The following is a 25175-nucleotide window of genomic DNA, read 5'->3' on the forward strand; positions in this document are numbered from 1 at the left end:
CCCCTCTTGCAACGTTCTTTCCCCCATTCCCTCCCAGATCCCTTCCACTCTCCTCTCCAGTGGGATGTTCAGACTTTCTCGGTTTGGGTGTGCCTGTTGGTCTGTTTTATGTTACTAGATCATCTCCCTTTTCTAACGTAACAAGTAGAATAGAACAGGATACTCTTCCCGCGTCCATCGGCACCGTACTTGCAAAAAGAGACTGAAACAGAGATCCTTCGTCCCCTCCCTTTCCTCAGAAGACGCACGCCACCACCCAGCCCCGAACCTCCAGAGCCCTCCACCTCTTTGGGTTCCCCCTGGCTCTCTCTCCCGCGGCGGGGCCATCTGCCCCAGCGGGGGCAGCCCCCTGCCCGCCGCCATCCCCCCCTGCTCCCGCTGCGGGGAGCTGCGTCGCTCTGCAGAGAGGGGGCGAGGGCCGCCCCCCGCCCTGCCCTCCGCACCCGCCCCCCCGCCGCCGCCACCACCACCGCCGCCGCCGCCGCAGGATCCGTGGCGCCCCCCGCGCCCGGGATGCGGCCGGCGGCGGGGTGCCGGCTGCTGGCAGGAGCCGGGGGCAGGCGGGTGGGGAGGTGGGCTCCGGCCGCCGCCCGCCGCCGCGGCGGGGATTAGGCTCCGTCCCGCCCGGCTGCCATGACGGGCGGCGGGGCCCGGCGGGCGGTAGGCGGGCGGCGGGCGCGGAGCCGTCGGAGCTCTCCAGGGTGCTGAGCCGATGCCGAGCGCCTCCTCCGGCAGCATGATCCGGGCGCGGTACCTCCGCGCGGTCGTCTCTGGGTTTTACCTGTGGGAAGCCGCGGTTCTGCTCAGGTGAGGTGGTTTTCCGAGGGCAGGGCGCCGTGCCTGCCCGCCGTCCGTTCTCCTCGCGCGGGGAATGAGCCGCCGCGGTCGCTGCCGTCCCTCGGCAGCAGGGCTCTGGGCACAGACACCGCACGCGTGCGGTCCGCGCCTCGCGAATGACTTCGTAACACTGCATCGCCTTGAATCTGGGGTCGCGTCCGGGGAATGGAGGGCTAGATGATACCTGCTCACCTGCTTTTTGATCTGGGAATGTTATCACCTGTGCACCTTACGGGTGCTCACAGGTTCAAAGCAAATCTTTTATTTCTTTTTGAAGTTAGATTAATGATCTGTTTTGTATCTACATGTGTAATGTAAACAGTTTCTAATATGTTTTTATTGTAATTGTGCCAAAAGATAGAGATTTTAAGAATCTAGGTCACATGGTATGAGATTAATCAACTTCGTGTGGAAAGAGTAAATGCATGTACATGACAGTTTAAATTCTCCAATTCCACCAAATATTTTATGTTAAGTGTAGATGACCAAACCCTTGTGTAGTGTATGCAAGATGAGCAATAATGTGATATTATAACTTTATTTTAATGTACTTATAGCATATATTTCTCTTTGGTATATTATTTAAATCCCATCCATCCCATCCTACTATTGAATGATTAATCTTTAATCCTAAAAATCCTTAATTGTTCGGTTAATAATAAAAGCTTTCTTTCTTTTCTTTTCTTTTCTTTTCTTTTCTTTTCTTTTCTTTTCTTTTCTTTTCTTTTCTTTTCTTTTCTTTTCTTTTCTTTTCTTTTCTTTTCTTTTCTTTTCTTCTCTTCTCTTCTCTTCTCTTCTCTTCTCTTCTCTTCTCTTTTCTTTTTTTTTTTTTTTTTCAAGGGAAAAAAAGTGTTAAAGTTTTAGAAGGTATACAGGTATTTCACCTCAGATAATTCTGGACTAACATTTGTTTCAAAATGTATACAAGCATCTTATTTTGCATAAATTCAAATTTTGTTCAATGTTGATAAAACCTGTTGTACTATGATAACCTGCTGCTCTTCAGTTATCATTTTCTCAAAATGACCATGGTTACTCTGTGCAAAGCTGTAGAACTATCTTGCATATAGTGTCTGAGAAAGACCTCAGAAAGCTGCTTGGAATATATCACAATATAGAGACTGCTGGTGGTCTGAAGGACAACCCAAGAAAGCTGAGTGAGTTCATTGAGACCCATAGGAGTATCTTCCATGCCCAAGACAGCTTGCTTTGAAATGGAAAAAGTGTACAAAAAAAAAAAAAAGAAAATCATTAAGCATTAAAAGCTGCAGGATTCCCAAGCTTCTTGGAGCCATTATTTCCAGTTCTCTTCCAACTTAAGCCTTGTGATTTACATCAGAGTAAAGGGGACAGGGAACAGTAGGACACTGATTCCACTCCCTGTAAGACACAAGCTCCCAGCCTTAGCACCTATTTAATATCCTCAGTGAAAAGACGAACATGCCAGCAATTTCTGGAAACAACCTGGTCTTAAGTTTTTAACTTGTTTAAACACTGTAGAAAAAATCAAAACAAAACAATATATCTTCTCTAATACTGTGCAACACTGAAACTTCCCTCCCCTTCATTAACAAGCACTCAAAGCTGTGTAAGAAGACTGATAAAACCTTAGAGGAAAAACTTTCTTGTCCAACAGCCATGAGGCTGACTAAAGTGATTGTCTAAATACTATGCCTGTGAGCATAAACAACTATAGTTGTTTAGTTTTATTTTCAGTATAGGTCAAATGAAAACAAAAAGGTTTCTTATCAATATAGGTTACAAAATTAAGGGCATTCTATTTAGAGAGCAAGGTTTTACATGCTTCACAAGAGAAAACTGCAATTGATTTTCCTTTTTTTTTTTTTTTTTTTTTTAGAAATAATTAATTTCCATCCCATATTTAAAGGTTTTTCAAATTGAAATGACTGAAACAAAATGTATACTGGCCATTGTAAGATCTAGTCATTAATTTGATTTCTGAAAGACATTGAAGAGAAAACATCACTAATAATATTTCATAATATTGTCTTAGATTAATAAAATATTTATTGATAATACAATAATATATTTTGCACAGGAAAAACAAGCATTTAAGGACATAGTAGTCCGTTATGTTTTCAGTGTTGTATTTGAGAACTGGGAGAACTTGTTGTATTGAGAACTGGTCATCAGACCTCAAATTAAAAAATATTATATATTAATGACTGCGACTATAATATATATATATGCTACATATATATACTATACAATATACTACTGTATAAATATACGACATTTATATATAGTGTATATATATACACACTATAATATATATTATATATTAATGACTGCCACTGACTATATTAATGAGTGCTATGTTAAGAAGTGGGGTAAAAACCTGGGGAGGGGGGGAGTGAGCCTGAAAAATAACTAATTCACTACCAAACAAGAAAAAAAAAAAAAAAAAGAAAGAAAAAAAAACATTTCCAAGCTAGAGTTTGATGTCATCATTATCTCAAAGACAGAATATTCCTCTGAGTTTTCTTTAAAGTAATATGCTGGTAATGTAAATTCCTCTCTATTTGCTTGGATTCCAAGAGGTCATGCCAAAAGCAAGATCATGTTTGTAGATTTACAGAAGGATAGTATTTGTGAATCATTTATGATAAAGATCATATCTGTGAGTCAAACAATTTTATGACAGCTCTCAAACTTGCATGGGAACCAATACAGCTCTCTTAGAATTACTTTGTCAGGGATTTGCCAGAGAATTTGTTTTCTACTTAAAGAGAATAGTGTATGCATTTTGTTATATAGACCTATGTTTGGGGAAAGCACATAGGAAAGGTCCATAGCACTATGGAAATGCAGAATAGATTGTCTCTTTAGGATATTTTTAGGTAACAATGTTAACAAAGACCAAGAATCATCCTATGATTAAATTATTGCCTCTTTCCTTGTTCTGTTCGTTGCCCCATTGGCCTTATATTGGAAGAAAGCAGACAGCTAATTGTACTTAGATGCCATATTCTTGTGGGGACAAAAAAAAAAAATAAAAAATCTCCATTCTCTAACTCTGGGGTATGTCTGCGCTCACAACACAGTTAACTGATTTTGAAATTATTTTTGCATTGCATTACAAATCGATTTCAGATTAGTAGCTTTAAGATCCAAAAGTCAATTTCTGTTAAGCCAGCATCAGTTCCTCCGATACAAGTAATGAAAGAGAAAGAAACAACAGCTAAAAATCATTAAATTTGTGTTGTCATAACAAACATATTTGAAAATAAAGTTTTCCAGGTGTTCTGATGAGACTTCAGCGGCTTATTAAGATGTCAAGGATTATATCTACAATACTATTCAAGAAATAAAAGTCTTTGATAAAATCAGGATGTCAATAAAATAGTGGGTGAACAAAAATGTAGTAATTCAAGCCAAGGGCACTGAGGCACAATATTTTCCTTAGCAGCCCTGACTCAATTTGAAAAGTTTCTGTGGGATGAATCAGTAAACAGACTCCAGATCCTAATGAGAAAGACCTGATGTGTGTCAGGGAGCAGACAGAGAAAGGGAAAGTGATCTGGGAATTCAGACTCACTAGAAGGCAGGCAGGAGTAGAATTCTACTAACAAGGCTTGCAGTCCCACACAACCTAGAACTAGAAGAGAGTAAATCCTGTCCAAAAAAAAGTTCAGATTGCTGAGCCAAGTCCATAATAATGTGGTAGGTTTGAGGTCAAGGCAGAAAGTCAGGTCACTAGATCAGGTTAAGGACCAGAATTAGGAAGGTACAAGGCTGGGTGCAGATGCACCTGCACTGTAGCTCAGGCAGAGACAACAGCTACTCTCCAGCATTCCAGATGGGGAAAAAAGGAAAGGGAAAAAAAAAAAAAAAAAAAAGAGAGAGAGAGAAAGGAAAAGGAAAAGGAAAAGAAGAGGAGAAAGAAGAAGGAGAAGGACAAGAAGGAGAAGGAGAAGGAGAAGGAGAAGGAGAAGGAGAAGGAGAAGGAGAAGGAGAAGGAGAAGGAGAAGGAGAAGGAGAAGGAGAAGGAGAAGGAGAAGGAGAAGGAGAAGGAGAAGGAGAAGGAGAAGGAGAAGGAGAAGGAGAAGGAGAAGGAGAAGGAGAAGGAGAAGGAGAAGGAGAAGGAGGAGAGAAATAAACAGCTTCTGAGAGAAGGGGGTGAACCCCTGCTGAGATTTTGCACAGCTTTTGTCAAACAGCTCTGCTTCAAAACTGGGCTGCTGCACTATTAGAGCTGGCACTGAGCCCAGCCAGGCCCCTGGGATCAAGGAAATGTGCTCAGGGCCCTTATAAAATGTCAGGAAGAGAACACTGGGGTTCCCTTGAAAGATGTACCCATAACCAGGCACTGTACTTTCCAAAAAATAGGACAAAAAAAAAAAGGGCTTTTTTGAGGGGGAGCAAGACTACAGAAATCAAATTCTCTCATATTTCAAATATACCAGTGAAAACACTGAAATCTCTTTGAACCAAATATGAGTTTTATTACTAGTATGAATTTGATCAGCAGTTTTACTATCTATTCTTTATTTCTATAAGAAAACAATTATTTTCCTAAATGACTACCATGTTAATAACATTGAGAAAGAAATAATGCACTGAGCTTTGAGTTATAATACAATAAGCTATAAGAAAATAAAATTGAATAACAAAGCAGTTTCAATTAAGAACGAGTCTTTCAATTCTTATTGTACTAGTGACATTTTCTTACTTTTCAGCCTCTCCTAGTTCATTGCTAGCCAAATGATGCTAACAACAACTGAAAGACAGAAATATTTTGAGATGACTGTTGTGCTTCTCTGTGATGAAAACTGTAATAGCTCCTCCATCAAATTAGTCTTGTCCAGCTATCCTAGTGTGACAATTAGATAAAATGAAATTTTTTATAAGATTAGAGCTTCTTATTTTAACAGATTTAGAATACAAGCTTCAAATTACCTTACTGACTGTTATGTAACAATACCTATAGGGAATGATTCCAGTAAATCAGCTTTTCTCAAGTAACGAGCAATGAAGAACTCTTCTGTGTGGTATTGCATCTTCTTTTTGCATCTGCTTTTCCTACAGATCTTTATGATGTTTATTGGAAGAATCAGTAAAAACAGACAGAAACTAAAGTCTTTTTACTGTCACTGATATATAGGTATTGTGAACAGATTGAGTAAAAGGCACCTTCTTGAGGACAAGTATCAGCTAACAGCAAAAAGGGATCATCTCAAGAAACATGAAAAGACACAGACAGAAACTGTGTAACAAGAATGCAGTACCAAAGCATGAAAATGAGAAGAACATTAGGAAGAAGAGTCTTCAATAACATGAAGAGAAAAGAAGGCAAAAATATTTGAGACTGTACTTTTTTTTTTTTTTTTCCCCAGCAGTGAATATATCCTATTACTCTTTGTGGCTTCAGAAGCATTAGGATCCTTCCTAACTGATGTCTTCAGGTGCTGTGTCAATATAAATGCTAAATAGTGATAGTAGAAAGAAGAAAGGAAAAAAGTACAAAAATAGCACGTGGTTATAAAAGAATAAAAGGATATATTTTGTTGTCACTCTTCCAGTCAGCTCTTTCATAAGTTGCTCCAACATTATTCAAGAGAAATACTTGGTCCACTTCAATGAACTTCCAGTTTTGTTAGCAACATATCTGCTGGCTAAGGGTGTCCTACTAGATGAGTAAAAACAAATGTCACAAAGTGGAAACTTGCCGGCGATAGTAGGTTGTTGTTTTTTAAAAGGTTTTGAGGGCAAAAATAAAAATTATGAAATCATTTGTGACTTACCATGCTTATTTGAAGCAAAACTATTTTAACTGCCTTTTAGGAAAGAAAAAAACAAACAAACAAACAAACAAAAAAACACTTGTTTTGTGAGCTCTCCTTATCTAGCTATATGAATAGATACTTATACAAAGCAAATCTCTATATAACATATGCTATATACAACATATAAAAAACAAGTAACATATAATATAATACCTCTATAACTTCAGATCCTAGAAAGACTGCCCATAAAAAATCCCATCCTAATCCACCAGTATTACATGAGAATACGCTGGCATCATGTAAAGCCATAGAACCAACATGAAAGCTCTTTGACAACCTTCTAATCACTGAATACTGATTTAAGGAAGGTAGATAGAACACTGTAATAGTGTCCCAAGAGTAGTGCTACCCTCAGTGTATTAGCCCAACAGGGTACTCTTTGGGCTGCATCGCTGTGTTAGCCCGTTGCACAGTTTTTACAAGATCAGGGTGCGCAGTGGTTCACTTCAACAGTAGTCATGTAAAGTAAAGCACAGACTTTGCACAGCTAAATTATTAGTAACTGCAGTATTTTAAGATATATGTTAATTCTGTGTCTAAGTATTTATATAATGCCTCCACGAAGAGACGTGGTTCTGAGTAATGTTTTCCCTGGTGCTATCAGGGCAGATGCATTTAGCAATTTTAGAACTAAAATCAAAGTAAGTAAATTTCAACATCCCATCTCGATTACATCCCATAAAACATAAAAGACTTAAAAGAAAAAGACTTAAAAGACTTTTTTGTTTGTTTGTTTGTTTGTTTTTGTGGGGAGTGGAGAGGAACAGTTAGTGGGGTGAAGTCTATGTTTTTTGGTTTTATTTCATTGCTTCACCTGGAAGAGAGAATGCTTTACGCAAACTCAAACTTTTTTTTTAACTTTTTTTTTTTAAGTGCATATTGATCAGAAGTTCTGTTTATGTTCAGCTCTTACACATTGAAGACAGATTCTCTGTTGTTTTGAAAATGATATTACATATTTTTACTACACAAAATGAATACAAAATGCACCCACTTGAGACAGTAATATATGATTACAAAAGGTACAGTACAACAGAGAAGTGGAATTAAAGGAGCTATTTACACCCAGTTTCTCAATATATGGGTTAAAATTTTACCTTTAAAACTTATCCAAAAAATTCTATCACTGTGCAAATGTATTTTAAAAACTTACCTAGGTTTTCAATTATTTTTGCTGTTCCTGCACAGAGGTGAATGCAAGGGTACTCGAATTCTCATCTATAATCAACATGAACACAAGTGTATTTTAAGTAATGGCCTTTTTCATCCTTTTCAACAGTGGTTATTCTTTCAAGAAATGAAGTGTCTTGCACATAATAAAAACCAAAGCATATCTGGTCATTATTTTATCTTTATCCAGAATATTTCAATTTGTTTAAATGAAGCTAGGAAAATTGACATGACAATAAAGGGGGTGCTGGATACATGGCATAAACAATACTAGTATAGCAAAGACAAATCATGTATGTAAGGGGAATTTAAAACAGCACTTTCTGTGTAAGAAAATGCATGTATCGGCTCCGGGGCAGACGCGTTCTGCAGCGGAGCGGGGTATCGGACAGGCAGCGCTAATTTTTCCGGCTCGAGCCCACTCGAGGGAGCCGCCAGGACCCGGCAACCCTCGTGAGAGGGGTGAACGAGGCGAGAACGAGGCATAGCCAGCAGCGCCCCCTCCCCGGCCGTTCATAAACTGCCCCTAGGGAGCACGAGCGACCAGGACGGGCAACAGGGCGTGGCGCGGCAGAAGGCAGAGGCGCGGCAGTCAGCGCGGCAGTTCGCGCAGGCAGGGCGAGCAGAAAGGGCAGAGCGCTCCCCCCCCGCCCATACGAACACCTCCTCTAACGGCGGTCTACCGCTAGCTCAGCTGCAATGGTGTACACCAGGCACAGTGTGCTCTCCAGGAAATCTGTACACACCCAGACCAACTGCCTGCTCAAAACTGTGGCAGTTCAGGTCTCTGGGTACAGGGAGTGCCTGAGCCTGTTGCTACCACCTGCGGGGGGCAAAGAGACTGTGTGCGTGAGGTGTGAGCAGTTGGATGACCTGGTCCGCCTCGTGGCAGAACTCAAGGAGGAAGTCGAGAGGTTGAGGGATATCAGAGAGTGTGAGCACGAGAAAGACTGGTGGAGCAACTACCTGTGCGGCCTGAAGGACAGGCCCCGGGGTGAGACACCCCAAATGGGGGTGGACCCCCTGCCCTGTTGCTGTCGGGCAGAGGCAGGGGACCTAGGAGTTGAGGAGGAATGGAAACAGGTCCCTGCTCGACATCACAGGCAATGTCCTCCCCCACCAGCCCCACCTTCCCAGGCCCTTGAGCTTGAGTGACAGGTAGCTGAGGAAGAGGTAGAAAGTCTTCCCAGGAGGATGCCTAGGGCGAGGAAGTCAACTCCATGCCTCAGGACTGCCTCCACCAGGACAGAAAGAAGCGTGATTGTTGTGGGCGACTCCCTTCTCAGGGGAACAGAGGGACCTATTTGTCAGCCTGAGGCTACCCATAGGGAAGTCTGCTGCCTCCCTGGGGCCACGGTCAGGGACATTGCCAGAAAGCTTCCCAACCTGGTTTGCTCCTCTGACTATTATCCTCTTTTAATAGTCCAGGCTGGCAGTAATGACATTGAAGAGAGAAGCCTGAAGACCATCAAATGGGACTTTAGGGGACTGGGACGGTTAGTGGATGGAGCAGGAGCACAGGTGGTGTTTTCATTCATCCCTATGGTGGCAGAGAGGGGTACAGAGAGGACACGGAAAGCCCACCTGATAAAGACGTGGCTCAGAGGCTGGTGCCAGCACAGATTTTTTTTATTACTATTATTATTTTTTTATTTTTATTTTTATTTTTATTTTTTTGACAATGGGGCACTTTACTCGGCACCCAGCCTGATGGCCGCAGACAGGTCCCCATCTCTAAGGGGAAAATGGATCCTGGGCCAGGAGCTGGTGGGGCTCATTGAGAGGGCTTTAAACTAGGTGACAAGGGGGACAGGGCTGAAACAAGGCTTGTTAGAGCTGTGCCGGGGCAGGTAACAATGGCAAGGCTGGGAGAGAAGGCAATGACCCAACTGAAGTGCATCTACACTAATGCACGCAGCATGGGTAACAAACAGGAGGAGCTGGAAGCCATCGTGAGGCAGGCAGGCTACGACTTGGTTGCCCTCATGGAAAATTGGTGGGACCACTCTCATGACTGGAGTGCTGCAATGTCTAGCTATAGGCTCTTCAAAAGGGACAGGCAGCATGGAAGGGGTGGTGGTGTGGTTCTCTATATCAGAGAGAGTTTTGATGTCATGGAACTTGAGGCTGGGAATGATAAGGTTGAGTCCCTATGGGTTAGGATCAGCAGGAAGGCCAACAAGGCAAGCATCCTGGTGGGGGTCTGCCAAACCAGGATGAGGAGACTGATGAGTTCTACAGGCAGCTGACAAAAGTTGTGAAATTGTCAGCGCTTGTTCTCATGGGGGACTTCAACTTCCCAGATATACCCTGGAAGCACAACACAGCCCAGAGAAAGCAGTCTAGGAGGTTTCTGGAGAGCGTGGAAGATCGCTTCCTGACGCAGCTGGTTAGTGAGCCTACCAGGGGAGGTGCTCCTCTAGACTTTCTCTTCACAAACAGAGAAGGACTGGTGGGAGATGTGGTGGCTGGAAACTGTCTTGGGCAGAGTGACCATGAAATGGTAGAGTTCCCCATTCTTGGAGAAACCAGGAAGGGGACCAGGAAAACCGGGGTATTGGACTTCCGGAGGGCCAACTTTGAACTGTTCAGGACACTGGTTGGTAGAGTCCCTTGGGAGGCGGTTCTGAAGGGCAGAGGATTCCAGGAAGGCTGGGCGCTGTTCAAGAAGGAAATCTTAATGGTGCAGGAGCGGTCTGTCCCCACGTGCCCAAAGACGAGCCGGAGGGGAAGAAGACCGGCCTGTCCGAACAGAGAGTTGTGGCTTGAGCTTAGCAGGAAAAAGAGGGTTTGCAATCTTTGGAAAAGAGGGCGGGCCACTCAGGAGAACAAGGATCTTGTGAGGAAATGCAGGGACAAAATTAGAAAGGCCAAAGCTCATCTGGAGCTCAATCTGGCGACTGCCGTCAAAGACAACAAAAAATGTTTTTACAAATACATTAATGCAAAATGGAGGACTAAGGAGAATCTCCAGACTTTACTGGATGTGGGGGGGAACTTAGATACGAAAGATGAGGAGAAGGTGGAGGTGCTTAATGCCTTCTTTGCCTCAGTCTTTAGCAGCAAAACCAGTTGCTCTCTGGGTACCCATTACCCTGAACTGGTGGAAGGGGATGGGGAGCAGAATGTGGCCCTCACTATCCATGAAGAAATGTTTGGCGACCTGCTATGGCACTTGGATGTACGCAAGTCGATGGGGCCGGATGGGATCCACCCAAGGGTACTGAGAGAACTGGCAGAGGAGCTGGCCAAGCTGCTTACCATCATTTATCAACAGTCCTGGCTGTCAGGGGAGGTCCCAGTTGACTGGAGGCTAGCAAACGTGACGCCCATCTACAAGAAGGTCCGGAGGGCAGACCCGGGAAACTATAGGCCTGTCAATTTGACCTCAGTGCCAGGGAAACTCATGGAGCAGCTTATTTTAAGTGTCATCACATGGCACTTACAGGGCAACCAGGTGATCAGGCCCAGTCAGAATGGGTTTAGGAAAGGCGGGTCCTGCTTTATGAACCTGATCTCCTTCTATGACAAAGTGACGCGCTGGGTGGGTGAGGGAGAGGCTGTGGATGTGGTCTACCTTGACTTCAGCAAGGTTTTGACACTGTCTCCCACAGCATTCTCCTCAAGAAACTGTGTGCTTGTGGCTTGGACTGGCATATGCTTCATTGGGTTAAAAACTGGCTGGATAGCTGGGCCCAAAGAGTCATGGTGAATGGAGTCAAATCCAGTTGGAGGCCAGTCACTAGTGGCATTCCCCAGGGCTCGGTACTGGGGCCGGTCCTCTTTAATATCTTTATTGATGATCTGGATAAGGGGATTGATTGCACCCTCAGTAAGTTCTCAGACGACACCAAGTTGGGTGCATGTGTCGATCTGCTTGAGGGTAGGAAGGCTCTGTAGGAGGATCTGGATAGGCTGCACCGATGGGCTGAGGTCAACTGTATGAAGTTCAACAAGGCCAAGTGCTGGGTCCTGCACCTGGGGCGCCATAACCTCAAGCAGAGCTACAGGCTGGGAGATGAGTGGTTGGAAAGCTGCCTGGCAGAGAAAGACCTGGGAGTATTGGTGGATAGTCGACTGACTATGAGTCCGGAGTGTGCTCAGGTGGCCAAGAAGGCCAACGGCATCCTGGCTTGCATAAGAAGCAGTGTGGCCAGCAGGTCTAGGGAAGTGATTGTCCCCCTCTACTCGGCTCTGGTGAGGCCGCACCTCGAGTACTGTGTTCAGTTTTGGGCTCCTCGCTACAAGAAGGACATCGAGGTGCTTGAGCGGGTGCAGAGAAGGGCGACGAATCTGGTGAGGGGCCTGGAGAACAAGTCCTACGAGGAGCGGCTGAGGGAGCTGGGTTTGTTCAGCCTGGAGAAAAGGAGGCTCAGGGGCAACCTTACTGCTCTTTGTAAGTACATTAGAGGCTGTAGAGAGGTGGGGGTTGGTCTATTCTCCCACGTGCCTGGGGACAGGACGAGGGGGAACGGGCTAAAATTGCACCAGGGGTGTTTTAGGTTGGATATTAGGAAGAACTTCTTTACTGAGAGGGTTGTGAGGCATTGGAATGGGCTGCCCAGGGAAGTGGTGGAGTCACCATCCCTGGAGGACTTTAAAAGACATTTAGATGTTGAACTTAGTGATATGGTTTAGTGGAGGACTTGTTAGTGTTATGTCAGAGGTTGGACTCGATGATCTTGAGGTCTCTTCCAACCTAGACAATTCTGTGATTCTGTATGTGTAGTAGACCAGGAAAATTTTGGTGAAAACATGAAAGGTTAGTAGCACTGTTTTTTAACCTTCACATTATTTTCTCTGACTTACTCAGTAAGGAATATGCTTCAGCACATCCTTTAGAAACACTGGGTTCTGTCATTACATGGCATGAATGCTGCCACTCTCAACATCACCCTGAAGCTCAACTCTGTTGTTGCCTTAAAGAAAGTCTTACATTTAGTTGTTATAGTGTTGATCTGGATAGAATTAACAAAAGGGAAAAAATTACTTAATTCATGTATCTCATGTAAATTAATACAGCTGGTTGAATTTTGCCATTCCCTTCTCACAGAAATTTCCAAAATTCTGAAAAGATTTTATTCAGAAAATTATTCAGTTAATATAAAAACTAGTGAGATAGTAATGCAAGTTCAGACTACCATAGATTGGAGACTTACAAGTTCTGTATTCAGATATATTCCATCTCTTCAAAAAAAGAATCAACCAACCAAATAAACACACAAAAAGTACCAGTTAGTTGCATTTTGGAAGGATCTATGTTTAATTCAAAGTTAACACAATCAGAAAATTGACTCATACAATGGGTCTCCAGAAGAGTCAGATATATGTCAGCATCTGCTCCTTGTGCAGATGCTTGAGTGAGGTTTTTTCCCAGAAATGAATGTTGAAATAAATTAAGAAACAGGTAGAAATTAAGACCTGAATTTAAAGCACTGATGAAAATAAGATGTACATAACATATGAGACTACTTAGGAAAAAGGTGTTTCTGGCAAAATTAGGAACAAATATTTAGATTAGAACCAGAATTCATAAAATGTCTTAAGAAAAATCACATGCCTCATGGCTGAAGTTGGCAACAATAAAACAACAAAGCAAACTAAACAACAAAGGAAAATTAGAGAGAATCTGTAGTTTATTGAATCCATTTCACAGAATCACAGAATTACAGAATTTTCTAGGTTGGAAGAGACCTCAAGGTCATCGAGTCCAACCTCCAACCTAACGCTAACAGCCCTCCACTAAACCATATCCCTAAGCTCTACATCTAAGCGTCTTTTGAAGACTTCCAGGGATGGTGACTCCACCACTTCCCTGGGCAGCCTGTTCCAATGCCTCACAACCCTTTCAGTGAAGAAGTTCTTCCTAACATCTAACCTAAAACTCCCCTGGCTCAACTTAAGCCCATTCCCCCTCGTCCTGTCACCAGGCACGTGGGAGAACAGGCCAACCCCCACCTCGCTACAGCCTCCCTTGAGGTACCTAAAAAGAGCGATAAGGTCACCCCTGAGCCTCCTCTTCTCCAGGCTGAACAAGCCCAGCTCCCTCAGCCGCTCCTCGTAGGACTTGTTCTCCAGGCCCCTCACCAGCTTCGTCGCCCTTCTCTGCACCCGCTCAAGCACCTCGATGTCCTTCTTGTAGCGAGGGGCCCAAAACTGAACACAGTACTCGAGGTGCGGCCTCACCAGAGCCGAGTAGAGGGGGACAATCACCTCCCTAGCCCTGCTGGTCACACTGTTCCTGATACAAGCCAGGATGCCGTTGGCCTTCTTGGCCACCTGAGCACACTGCTGGCTCATATTCAGCCGACTATCCACCATCACTCCCAGGTCCTTCTCTGCCTGGCAGCTTTCCAACCATTCCTCTCCCAGCCTGTAGCTCTGCTTGGGGTTATTGCGCCCCAGGTGCAGGACCCGGCACTTGGCCTCGTTAAACTTCATGCAGTTGACCTCAGCCCATCGGTGCAGCCTATCCAGATCCTCCTGCAGAGCTTTCCTACCCTCAAGCAGATCGACACACGCACCTAACTTGGTGTCATCTGCGAACTTACTGAGGGTGCACTCGATGCCCTCGTCCAGATCATCGATGAAGATATTAAAGAGGACCGGCCCCAGCACCGAGCCCTGGGGGACGCCACTAGTGACTGGCCTCCAACTGGACTTGGCTCCATTCACCATGACTCTTTGGGCCCAGCTATCCAGCCAGTTTCTAACCCAACGAAGCGTGCGCCAGTCCAAGCCAAGAGCAGCCAGTTTCTTGAGGAGAATGCTGTGGGAGACGGTGTCAAAACCTTGCTGAAGTCAAGGTAGACCACATCCACAGCCTTTCCCTCATCCACCCAGCGCGTCACTCTGTCATAGAAGGAGATCAGGTTCGTCAGGCATGACCTGCCTTTCATAAAGCCATGCTGACTGGGCCTGATCGCCTGCTTCCCCTGCAAGTGCTTCATGATGACTCTCAGGAGGATCTGCTCCATGAGCTTTCCTGGCACTGAGGTCAAACTGACAGGCCTGTAGTTTCCCGGGTCTGCCCTCCGGACCTTCTTGTAGATGGGCGTCACGTTTGCTAGCCGCCAGTCGATTGGGACCTCCCCTGACAGCCAGGACTGTTGATAAATGATGGTAAGCAGCTTGGCCAGCTCCTCTGCCAGTTCTCTCAGTACCCTTGGGTGGATCCCATCCGGCTTAATTTCTTAATTAAGCTGGAAAGCCATGTTCATAGGATTATGAAGAATGCTGACAAAACTTTTTTTTTTCCTTTACTATAAGAGTAAATGGTTTTCCAAAGAGGGTGAGGTAGAGGAAGAGGGGGAGCAAGTTTTGTGTTTTAATATTTGTGTGGAGTCACAAACAAAAACAAGCGTACCCAAATTTAGTCTCATCTAGACTGTAAAGATCTTTGACCTGAATGAAAATCACTTCGTGACTTAAAAAAAAAAAAAAAAAAAAAAATCTCTAGTTTTTCTGTCTGTTAGGAAAGGATGAAGCGCACTACAGCAATCCAAAGCTTTTTAAAACCATAGCATGTAAAGCAAATAAGCTATAACATTATAGCAATTTACTTCCACGACAAACAGGGCTGGAGGAAGATGGAAGGGCTGGAGGAAGGTGGAAGGGCTGGAGGAATTCTCAGCTGCATTGACAAAGGGGGAAAATAATTACAGTGTAAAGGTATCAGAAACATCATAACAAAATGCTTGTAACTGTTGCCTAGCTCATAAAATGCATTAAAATGCAACATTACTTCAGTCACTGAAACAGAAAAAATAATATTTTCCAATATTTTTAAGACATTTTTGATAGTTGCATTGAAATACAATCCCATATATTTTTATGTAGTTTTCCTTCCTAACCATGGAAATAATAAAGAATGGATAATGTTATTTTCAAATGGATATTAATTCTTTGCTACATGCAAAAATTGTTACTTTGGCTGAAAATATGTTCAATGATCTCTGATATAACTTTACTTATATCCACACATTATATCTAAAAAATAAGCTGACCTTTAGAATGTATTCAAAGTAAGAGGATAAGACTACAACTAGAAAAATCTAAGTGTGAAAAATCAATAGGAAAATCTAATCTGTCACAGAATATGTTTAAAGTTTTCCTGAGAGTTTGTTTAAGAAATCATCTCTTTAAAATCTTGGTGAGACAATGCTTCTGCTCCTGTTATTGGAACTGACAGTCATTTCTTCATCACACATGAGTTGAGTTCCATGTTCCAATCTGAGCTAATAAAATCACTAAACATTCTGCAATCTAAAACATTGCAGAATATGAAAATCTGCATTTTCATTGCATTAGGAACTAATGATTTCATGAACTACAACCTACAACAAATAAATGAATTTTCATATTCAATTAGCAAGCAATACATTGTTGTCAGTTTTAACAGAACTTGTAGGAAATACAAATGGAATCTCTCTTTTTTGACTCATGTCAAATTTAATTTTCTCCTTCATTTGCAATCTTTGAGTTTAGTACATGTCACTCTCTTCCTTCATATACTTTCACCAGTGGAAACATGCTTTTCATTTTTCTTGGTCCATCAGGATGAAATTCTCTCATTCACCAATAAAGCTCAAGTATTTTAGTGATGGAATAATAAGGAGGAAATGGAAAAAGGTGATTCCCTTGTCTGAACCTTGAACTGTAGAAGAGGATAATGTTACCTAATTCAGGTATCCATATTTCTTTGGGTTCACAGTGTAGGTAATGTAAAGTAAGACTGAGTCTTCCAAAGGATAATTTATAGCAGGAGCCTGATTTTGAGTCTTGTTTCACATCTCAGAAGAAACTTTTTGTGTAAGCTAGAAAGCTAGAAGGGGACAGCAGTGACAGTGGATTCTTTTAGGACTGGATCCATGCATCTGAAATCCTCAGACTCTTCTCTTAGCTTTCCAAAATGGCCCTGACTTTTTGTGAATTAATATTGTTGAAGAATGGCCTCCAATAAGAGAAGTCTATGTATTTTTATTTATATATTTATTTATTTTCTGTGAGGGGTTTTAATTTCCAGTAGAGTGAAGAGATTGCTTTAAAATTTTATTGCAATTTAAAAAAAATATTTGCTTTAAACATATTTATCCTCCTTCTGAGCTCCTGTTCCACAATATTTGCCTCATCTGCAAAGTTTCTGAAGTTTAAATTGTTTATTGAAATCAAAAACAGTGAAATGTGTTTCTCTTCTGACACAACTATCTTAGGTTTAAACACACTACAACTCAGTAGAACATCTGTGTCATGATACTTGACTGAACAAATTCATTTTAATGAAAAACTAAGCAAAAACTATAAAAAGTTTAGGAAACAGCTTTATCCACAAAAAATCAAATAAATTAGTATTGTTTAAGCTTTATATTGATTTTTTTTTTTCTCTGAAATTGAACACCATTTTTACCTTTCTGAAATAATAGAATTTCTTATTTTTGTTCAAACAAGGAAACAGTTTTAATTTTGATTGGCTTGATTCCTTCAGAGGTCATTCTCGTTAACATTTGTTGTATTTTTTTGTTTAAAGCTGTCACATGCAGGAGTATTTTCCTGTCAAAAATGCCTTTTTTTCTCAGGTACATGTTGGAATAATGTGCAATTTTTACATACTATAAACTCTGACCTTTTTATTTCTTTACCTACTTCAATGAATAGATCTTTCTATTCTAGATTGTCAGGTGATGAGGTGCAGATACTGTGCAGTACTGACTGAGATTAATTTACTGATATGCTTTTGTTGCTGTTTGTGAGATGCAGCTGAGTGCATAATGGCTGGATGCAGTTTTTGCTTTCCTTTATGAGTGTTTAATTAATTCCTTGAGATTCTCTTAAGAGCTTTTTAATGTAAAGTGCATTAAAAATATTCAAACATCAGCTGGAGAGAATTGACCACAATCACAAGATTGGATTGCTCTAGGGGTTTGGCCACACTTGCTGTCTCAGAGAATTGTTACTGGACCACCATAATGCATTCAAAGCACAGAGCATCATATAACATCTCTGTAGTATGTATTGTAAGATGAAAAAAAAATCTAACATAGTGAATGACTAAGATGTTCTGTATTTCAGATGAAAGAAATAATTTATTATTGGATAAGAAAATCAAAAAAGCAAATATGGCAGTAACTTGGTGTTAAGATAGGATCTTCAAGATAAAATATGGAAGTAGTTTAATTATGGAAGGAAGAAATTGAATGTACCATCTAAGTCAAAGGTAATTTATATCAATTGTATTCAACATGAAGTTAGGAAGAGTCTGGAGACTAACCTCAGAATAACTTGGGTAAGTCAGAGGACTTCTCTAACTTGGATTTGTTAACTCTTCTCTGCTAAGTTTCTAATTGAAGGTATCATTACATCACACATTAGGTTTTATTCATCTTTGTCATCGACATATAACAGTAAATGGATAGCAATAAATGGGAAGAGAATATATACCTCTTAAAATAAAGCATATATATAAGGTATTTTCATTTTTACATTCCTTTCCTTTACCTGTGCTTTAGCAAAAATATCCACAAGTTTGGGGAAGATAGAAAAGAGATGGCTTGTGAATAGGAATACAGTGATTCTTCAAAAAATACCTCCTTCAGAAGCTTTAAAGTAGGAGACATTTTTGGAGATTGTGAACCCTTTGAAGAGTTTTTCTCAGTCATTTTGTTTTGGAAGAAGGGAAGAGATGGTGAGCTTTCCTCTAACAAAAATACTTTAAATAGAAATGTCAGGAGCACTGATTCATGACCCATGTTGCTCTTGTGTGCTAAATTGTCAGCTGCTAGATGAGGTCTCCTATTTAAATTCTGTAGATGGTGGTGTTCTTGCTGCATAGCTATGCTTTTTTTTTTTTTTTTTTTTTTTTTTTTTAATGAATTCTATAATAGCAATTATTTTGATAATTTAAAAGAATCAATAATAATGCAAACATATCCTTAGCAGGGGAGTTAGAAAAGAACTGAATCCCATCACCTGCAATCACAGTCATATGTGTCATAACAACCTAATACCCTTATCAAGCTCCATCTTAAAACACACAGGGCTTTTGTATCTCTGTTCAAAGTGCTGGACTATTTCTGAACTGAAGTGTTTCATTGGTTGAAAGAGTTTTAATTTACAATCTAAATTTAACCCTGGCCACTTCATATTTATTTGCTTTCATGACAATGATATTATCTACCTTAAAATTCCTTTTTCTCTGCAGGTGCACATCACAAATAGAACAGTAGCACATTTTTTCCTAGCAGTGGTCAATCTCCGATTTTTAAGGTGGCTGTAGTTTATGAGCAGCTTAAGTTCATTTTCCTTTCTGGGGCTTAATTCTAAACTGAACAGGGAGGTGGTGTCATACAACTGCTGGGTAAGTCAAATCAGCTGTGAAAGGAAATTTAGAAAATGGGCCAGCATTACTCCATGTAACCTACATCCCAGATTACAGGTTACAGTACCAGCACCTGCTAGCCTGCAACCCAGTGCCAGGGTAGAAGGATCCTGAGAAGACGCTATTTTCTACTTTGAACTATTCCCATTGCTTGCTTTCCTTAATCTCTTCAAGTCCATAATGTATCTTTTGGCAATCTAAAGGTTGCCTTTTCTGCATGAGACTTGTAATGTCAACTCTGAATTTAGCCTGCTCTTCTATATATTCCTTTTCATTCATTTTCACTAACCTACCTATATATGAAAAGCAGTAATTTTGCTAAATTGCTTCTTTCAGAAAGTCATACTGTACTGGTATGTTACAGCTTCATCTACTGTTGCCTTTATTATTCAAACTGTGTACCTAAATTCCCATTTGAATTTGCCTGTCTCTCATTGATTATTCTGCCTTTCCTCTTTAGATTAAATGTCCAACATTTTCTGTCCCTTGGAGGTATCTGAACACTTTAGTCATGTTACTTTTCAATCCTCTTTTTGATAAACTAAACAGATTGAACTCCTAACATCTCTTACTGTAAGGAAATTTCCCTAATTCTCAGATCATGGTTTAGTGGCTTTGTTGAGTACCTTTCCTAATGCTTTAATATCCTCTTAAAACTTGGACACTGAATCCAGTGCAATGTCCCAGAACTGGTCTCATTAATATCATATGAAGTAATAATTGACCTTCATGTTCCTACTCATTCTTTCATTTTTTCCACGCTGTTGGATAGCACAGTAGTGCAGTGAGAACTTTACCATGACAGTACTGAATTGTTCAACGTGAATTGTGAATCCTTCAGATGTACTGCTTTGTCCACATTCTGTCCACATTCTAAATTCATATACATGCAAATGTCCTCCTTTTCTATTTTAAACTGCTCTACTTAAATGGTCTGAACTTAAGAAATCATTTTATTTCCTTGCACTCATCATTATTTAACTCCATCATTTTGCATGTGTGTGTGATTCTTAGTTTTAAACTATCAATGATTTTCTGTTTTATTTCTAGATCATTGATGGCAATGCTGAACATAATTCTTACTACAATTCTCTACAGTAGCCATTTGTCTAGTATTTTGGATATGGGTGCTGATACAGAGATGTCTTGGCTGAGCGAGAATATTTTTTACTACCTGAGTAACACTTTTGTCCCAAATGTACACAGCTTGACCTAACAGTTTCTGGCCCAAATATGGCTCGTGTGCTTGTCACAGACCTGTGAAAAGAATACTGGATGTTTTCTTATTTCTGTCTATGAATTTCCAACTTGACAATCTTCAAGGCACAATGCAAAACTCATCTCTCTTCAGATTGGAGATGAACACTGATTTAAGGGGCTCAATAGACCAAAGATGGGAGTAATTATAGTCCTGGTGGTTCCAATTTTCTGTTAATTCCTGGTTTTGTAGAGCAGCTTATCTGGAGCTAATATTCTTACCCTAACATTTGATGGTCTTAATTCAGTTGGTCACAAATTATTTTTCAAATACATTGTTTGACATTTTATATTTTTCTTTATATTTGTTCACTAGTTTAACTATCAATTTTCTTTGTAATTGTTTAGCCCAGTTTAGTTTACAAAGTAAACTAAAACCGCAAGTCTATACGAGCTTAGTTCTGAATGCACCACATGATGAAAGTTTTGCTTACTAAATTCTTATAATTCTGCCTCTTGGAAAACACACGCACAAAATTCTTTTTTATAAAATGCAACAGGTCAGTGTAAATTCCCTCTGGATGTGCCAGTATTTTGACACAAAGGCCTTCCTAAAAATCCACTGCCTTACTCAAGCTTCACTCTATTACCTATATTACATGACTCTTTTTAACTGTGTTAAAAGAGTGTTCCACAATGCATCTCAGATAGATGTATTATATTATCTGTAGATGTAGTATTATCTTTCCAACAGCATTCTTGAAATACAGTTTTTCTATTAAAGGGACTTTGAACAAGGCAGAATTCTGCAGTGCTCAACCAGTTTTTTGTCAATAGCACACTGGGCTGAGAAAAACATAAAATACTTGAAGAAATATTTAATTAAAAATTACAGCTAATTTCTAGACTAAAACTTGCTTCTACAGTATTTATTAATTATGCTGAATATATTGCTTTCAGAAGCAGGCAATAAAATTATTCCAGATACTGTGAGGCTTTTAACTGACTAATTCTAACAAAAATTAGTGATGCTGCCATAAGACACAAAAGTAAATGCTACTTTGAAAAAATCTGTAGTCATAGCAATTACTATTTTTCCTATTCAGCATTAGTTACCTTAATTTACCTTAATTTCAAAGTACTCTATTCCATGGTAGACTTTAAAAGCAACATCAGAATGATTTAGAAAAAAAAAAAAAAAAAAAAAAAAAAAAAACAGAGAAGAGGAAAAGAACAAACAAACAGATCTCCAATCAGAGAAAGTGACTAATATTAAAGGTAACAACAGACCTTTCTACATTCATGTTCTGGAGAATATATCTCCAGAATAGAAATATCATGCCCATTCCAAGGTTGGAATTAGATGATCATTAAGGTCCTTTCCAACCCAAGACAATCTATGATTCTATCACTTAAACAGATATATATGTGTGTGCTCATGTATAGAAATACAGCTTTCTTATGCAAGAGCATAAGACACAAATCCAGGTATATCTATATATGATTTATATATATACACACAGTTTCTTGATTCTCCACTGCCTTGTAAAAAGATACAATCCAGCAAAGTAGGTGTAGTTAGGGTTTCATGTTTTATTTGCTTTATAAACACCTACATGTATAAACTTTAAAGAAATATGAATGACTACAAGTTGCCATACTATGATAAACTAGATCCATTCAGAATATTTGTTAGTGAAAATGATGTCAGAGGCCAAGAACAGAACATGAAACAGTAATTTCAAATTACACTAGAATAGGAATAGTTAAGTATTTCCTTGATTAGAAAGGGGATACATTCTTTGGCTACATGAAGAAATAAAGAATGAGGATAGCTACTAAAGGAGACTATAGAAGCATTTTTACTGAAAGATATAACATTTTTACTGAAGAGATAACAAAGTACTCAGAAAAATTTAGAAATGCATAACAAATGAGAAATTTATAAAGTAGAAGTATGCAAATCAATTTACACATAGAGCAGATTCCGCACTAGATTTAGAGTTCACTAAAAGCAGAGAAATTTTTATTTTATTTAAATAATTTTAGTTAAATCACAATTAAAAGACTTAATTGCAATTTTGAATTAAAACATAAGTAAACCACAGAACTCTAGAGGTTTCTATGTACGTGTTCTGTGAGCATCCAAATTTGTCATACTTAATAAGAAAGAATTTTAGATTTATGATATTAAATGCAAATATCTAATTTCAAGACAGATTTTTTGGTAGCCCCTCTAGAAAGAAATTGCCATAAAAATGGTAAATTCCCAAGTCCAAAGTAATGTAATTTTTGGAGATGTTTTTTGGTACTGTTTTTTACCAAAACATTTGGTAATTTTTTATTTTATTTTTTTTTTTTTTTTGAAAAAAAAAATGGCATTCCCAGTCTGCCCTTACCATGACAACTACATGCACACATAACTGTGTGGGGTTTATACCATTTTGGAACTCCATACATTGTTAACAAGAAAAGATCCACATAATTTTTTCATAACTCTAGAAAATTCATAAAGGTTTTATATTATTTCCTGTGTCCGTCTCTAAACAAAGGCATATTTAAGCACTTCTAGATGAATGAATTGGCATTATTAGAAGACAATGACTGGTTTAAATAGAATAGATTCACATCCTTTTGCAACAGAGTTTTGACTGGAAATCAGCACAATTATCAGAATTTCTTTTTTTTTTTTTTTTTTTAGACTCCAAACACATTTTCCAAGGAATGATTTTAGTTGCACTGTGTATCACAATGTTAATTACAAATTTATTCGTATGTATATTTACTGACTGTGTTGTTTTTATAATGTGTCGGCCAGCAGTTGAGTAAGAGTTCCACAACAATAAAGACCTTTTTTTCAGGTCCACATGGCTGATCACAGTGCTGATATTCTTCTCTCTTGACACGTGCAGAACACACTTTAGAATGTCAGTGGGAGTTCTGCATACATATGGAGAGGAGGCTATAGGAGATGACATTTTCCATGTGGCCCTAAGATGAAAATTTTGCCCTAAGATAGTTCCTTCAGTATTTTTTCAGCAGTCATGTTTGTTTTAATAGAATATGAACCTCTAAGACAATGTTAAAAAATACCATTTTCCAAGGGACTGTTTGATATGTTATTTTATGTACAAATATATGTACATTCTCTGAAGAACAAATGGTGGTGGTAGTACTCTTCTACGAAAGATCTTTACAATATTTTTTTCTCATCTAGGCTCATATTACATTACTCCCAGTTAAACAGACCAATCTTAGGGTAGGCTCCAAACTATGACATTCCACATGCATGCATTTTTTTTTAACTCTGTGATAATGTATCAATAACTATTGACTGTTATTAATTTCCTAATAAATATTAATTTCCTAAATTTTTCCTAATAAAGTGTTATTAATTTCCAGAAGTTCTGAGGAGGGGTATACAGAGTATGCAGTTTATTAAAATAAAATTTGCATATAAAATGACAGATACAAAGAGAACTTACTGTTTCCTTTCTTTGCTACTACTAATTTTGGAGCTTAAACTAGCATGAAAGGCAATCTTAGATTTGCTGTTTTCTTGTTCATACAATAATAAGCAAAGTGATTGGCTCTGCAAAATGAAAATTTTTCTAACAAAATCTCTTACAAAATATTTTGTTGTTTTGTGTGTGTGTGTGTGTTGTCGTTGTTATTTGCTTTGTTTGTCCTTTGTTTTGGTTCTTAGCTTGGTAGCCACAAAAGAAACGGACAGTGCAAGATCTCGTAGCATGCCAATGTCGCCATCTGATTTCCTGGATAAGCTAATGGGCAGGATGTCAGGCTACGATGCAAGGATAAGACCAAATTTCAAAGGTAATTTCAAACCTATACTTCTAAGTAATTCAGTATTTCTTGTCACAAAACCGAAGTTTCTGGAATAAATATGAAGCCAAGAAATATACTCTAATTGGAAAAGAAAAAAAAAAAAAAAAAAAAAAGCTAATTTCTTTGCTTTTCTTTCCTATGATGGTTTATTTCAGTATTAATATGCTCTATTAGCATGCAAACTGCAGTTTATCCTAACAGTAACACTGTGCAGAGCAAAATAAGACTCCAGGCAAAGTCTACGCACAGCAGTTTTTTATCTCCCTTTAAGTCTCCTGAAGTCCTAAAAACAAATGCTTAAAAATGAGGAATTTACAGCTTAGTAGTAAATGGCGATCAGATTTTGGAGTTTATCATGGTCACAATGCAGTCACAATCTTCTGACGGGGCTACAGTGAAGAACAGGCAGATGGTTTAGGGAACAGTGAATTCTACGCAATATTCTTGAATGTATAATTCAAAAGACTTAGAGCATTGTTTTATAACTACTGAAATTTAAAGAGACAAAACCTAATATGACATTGTTCTTTTTCAAAATGTTAAGATTCTAAATCTTCTAGACAGCTATACAGTTTGAACAAATCTGCCCACAATGATTCAGATCTATCACTAAGAATAAGTATCTCCTTAAGTGACTTTGCCACTTTCTGGTTAGTTTTATTAGTCCTAGAACAAATACTGGAACTTTTTGCTTTGTTGAATTTTTAATTTGGCAACTGTTTTAAAGAAACAGACCTAATAAGAGATTTCAGACAATCATTTGTGCTGTCAATAAAAATTCTATTTAGAGAAGATTTTTAACATCTTTTGTCATGATTAAACTTGGTCAATAACACAAAATTATACCTTTTGTCTGAGTGCCGTACTTCTGAATAAGGAATTTTGCAATTCACTTTCATTTAGGTGTGAAATAAAACAGAAATGAAAAGCTCTTGTTAAATGTT

General features: G+C 39.5%; 1 protein-coding gene across 1 annotated transcript in view; it reads left to right on the forward strand.

Moving 5' to 3' along the window:
- Positions 1-736: 736 nt before the first annotated feature.
- The window catches only part of GLRA3 (glycine receptor alpha 3), a gene marked incomplete at both ends in the record, with an annotated part of 85865 nt that continues 61426 nt past the window's right edge, over positions 737-25175 (forward strand). The window contains 2 exons of the mRNA XM_082758772.1: positions 737-807; positions 24092-24219. Of these exons, the coding sequence (XP_082614898.1) occupies positions 737-807; positions 24092-24219 (199 nt within the window). The remainder of the gene's footprint in view (positions 808-24091; positions 24220-25175) is intronic.

This window comes from Aythya marila (assembly GCF_965140915.1).
Source record: "Aythya marila genome assembly, chromosome: 4".
Classification (NCBI taxonomy): Eukaryota; Metazoa; Chordata; class Aves; order Anseriformes; family Anatidae; genus Aythya; species Aythya marila.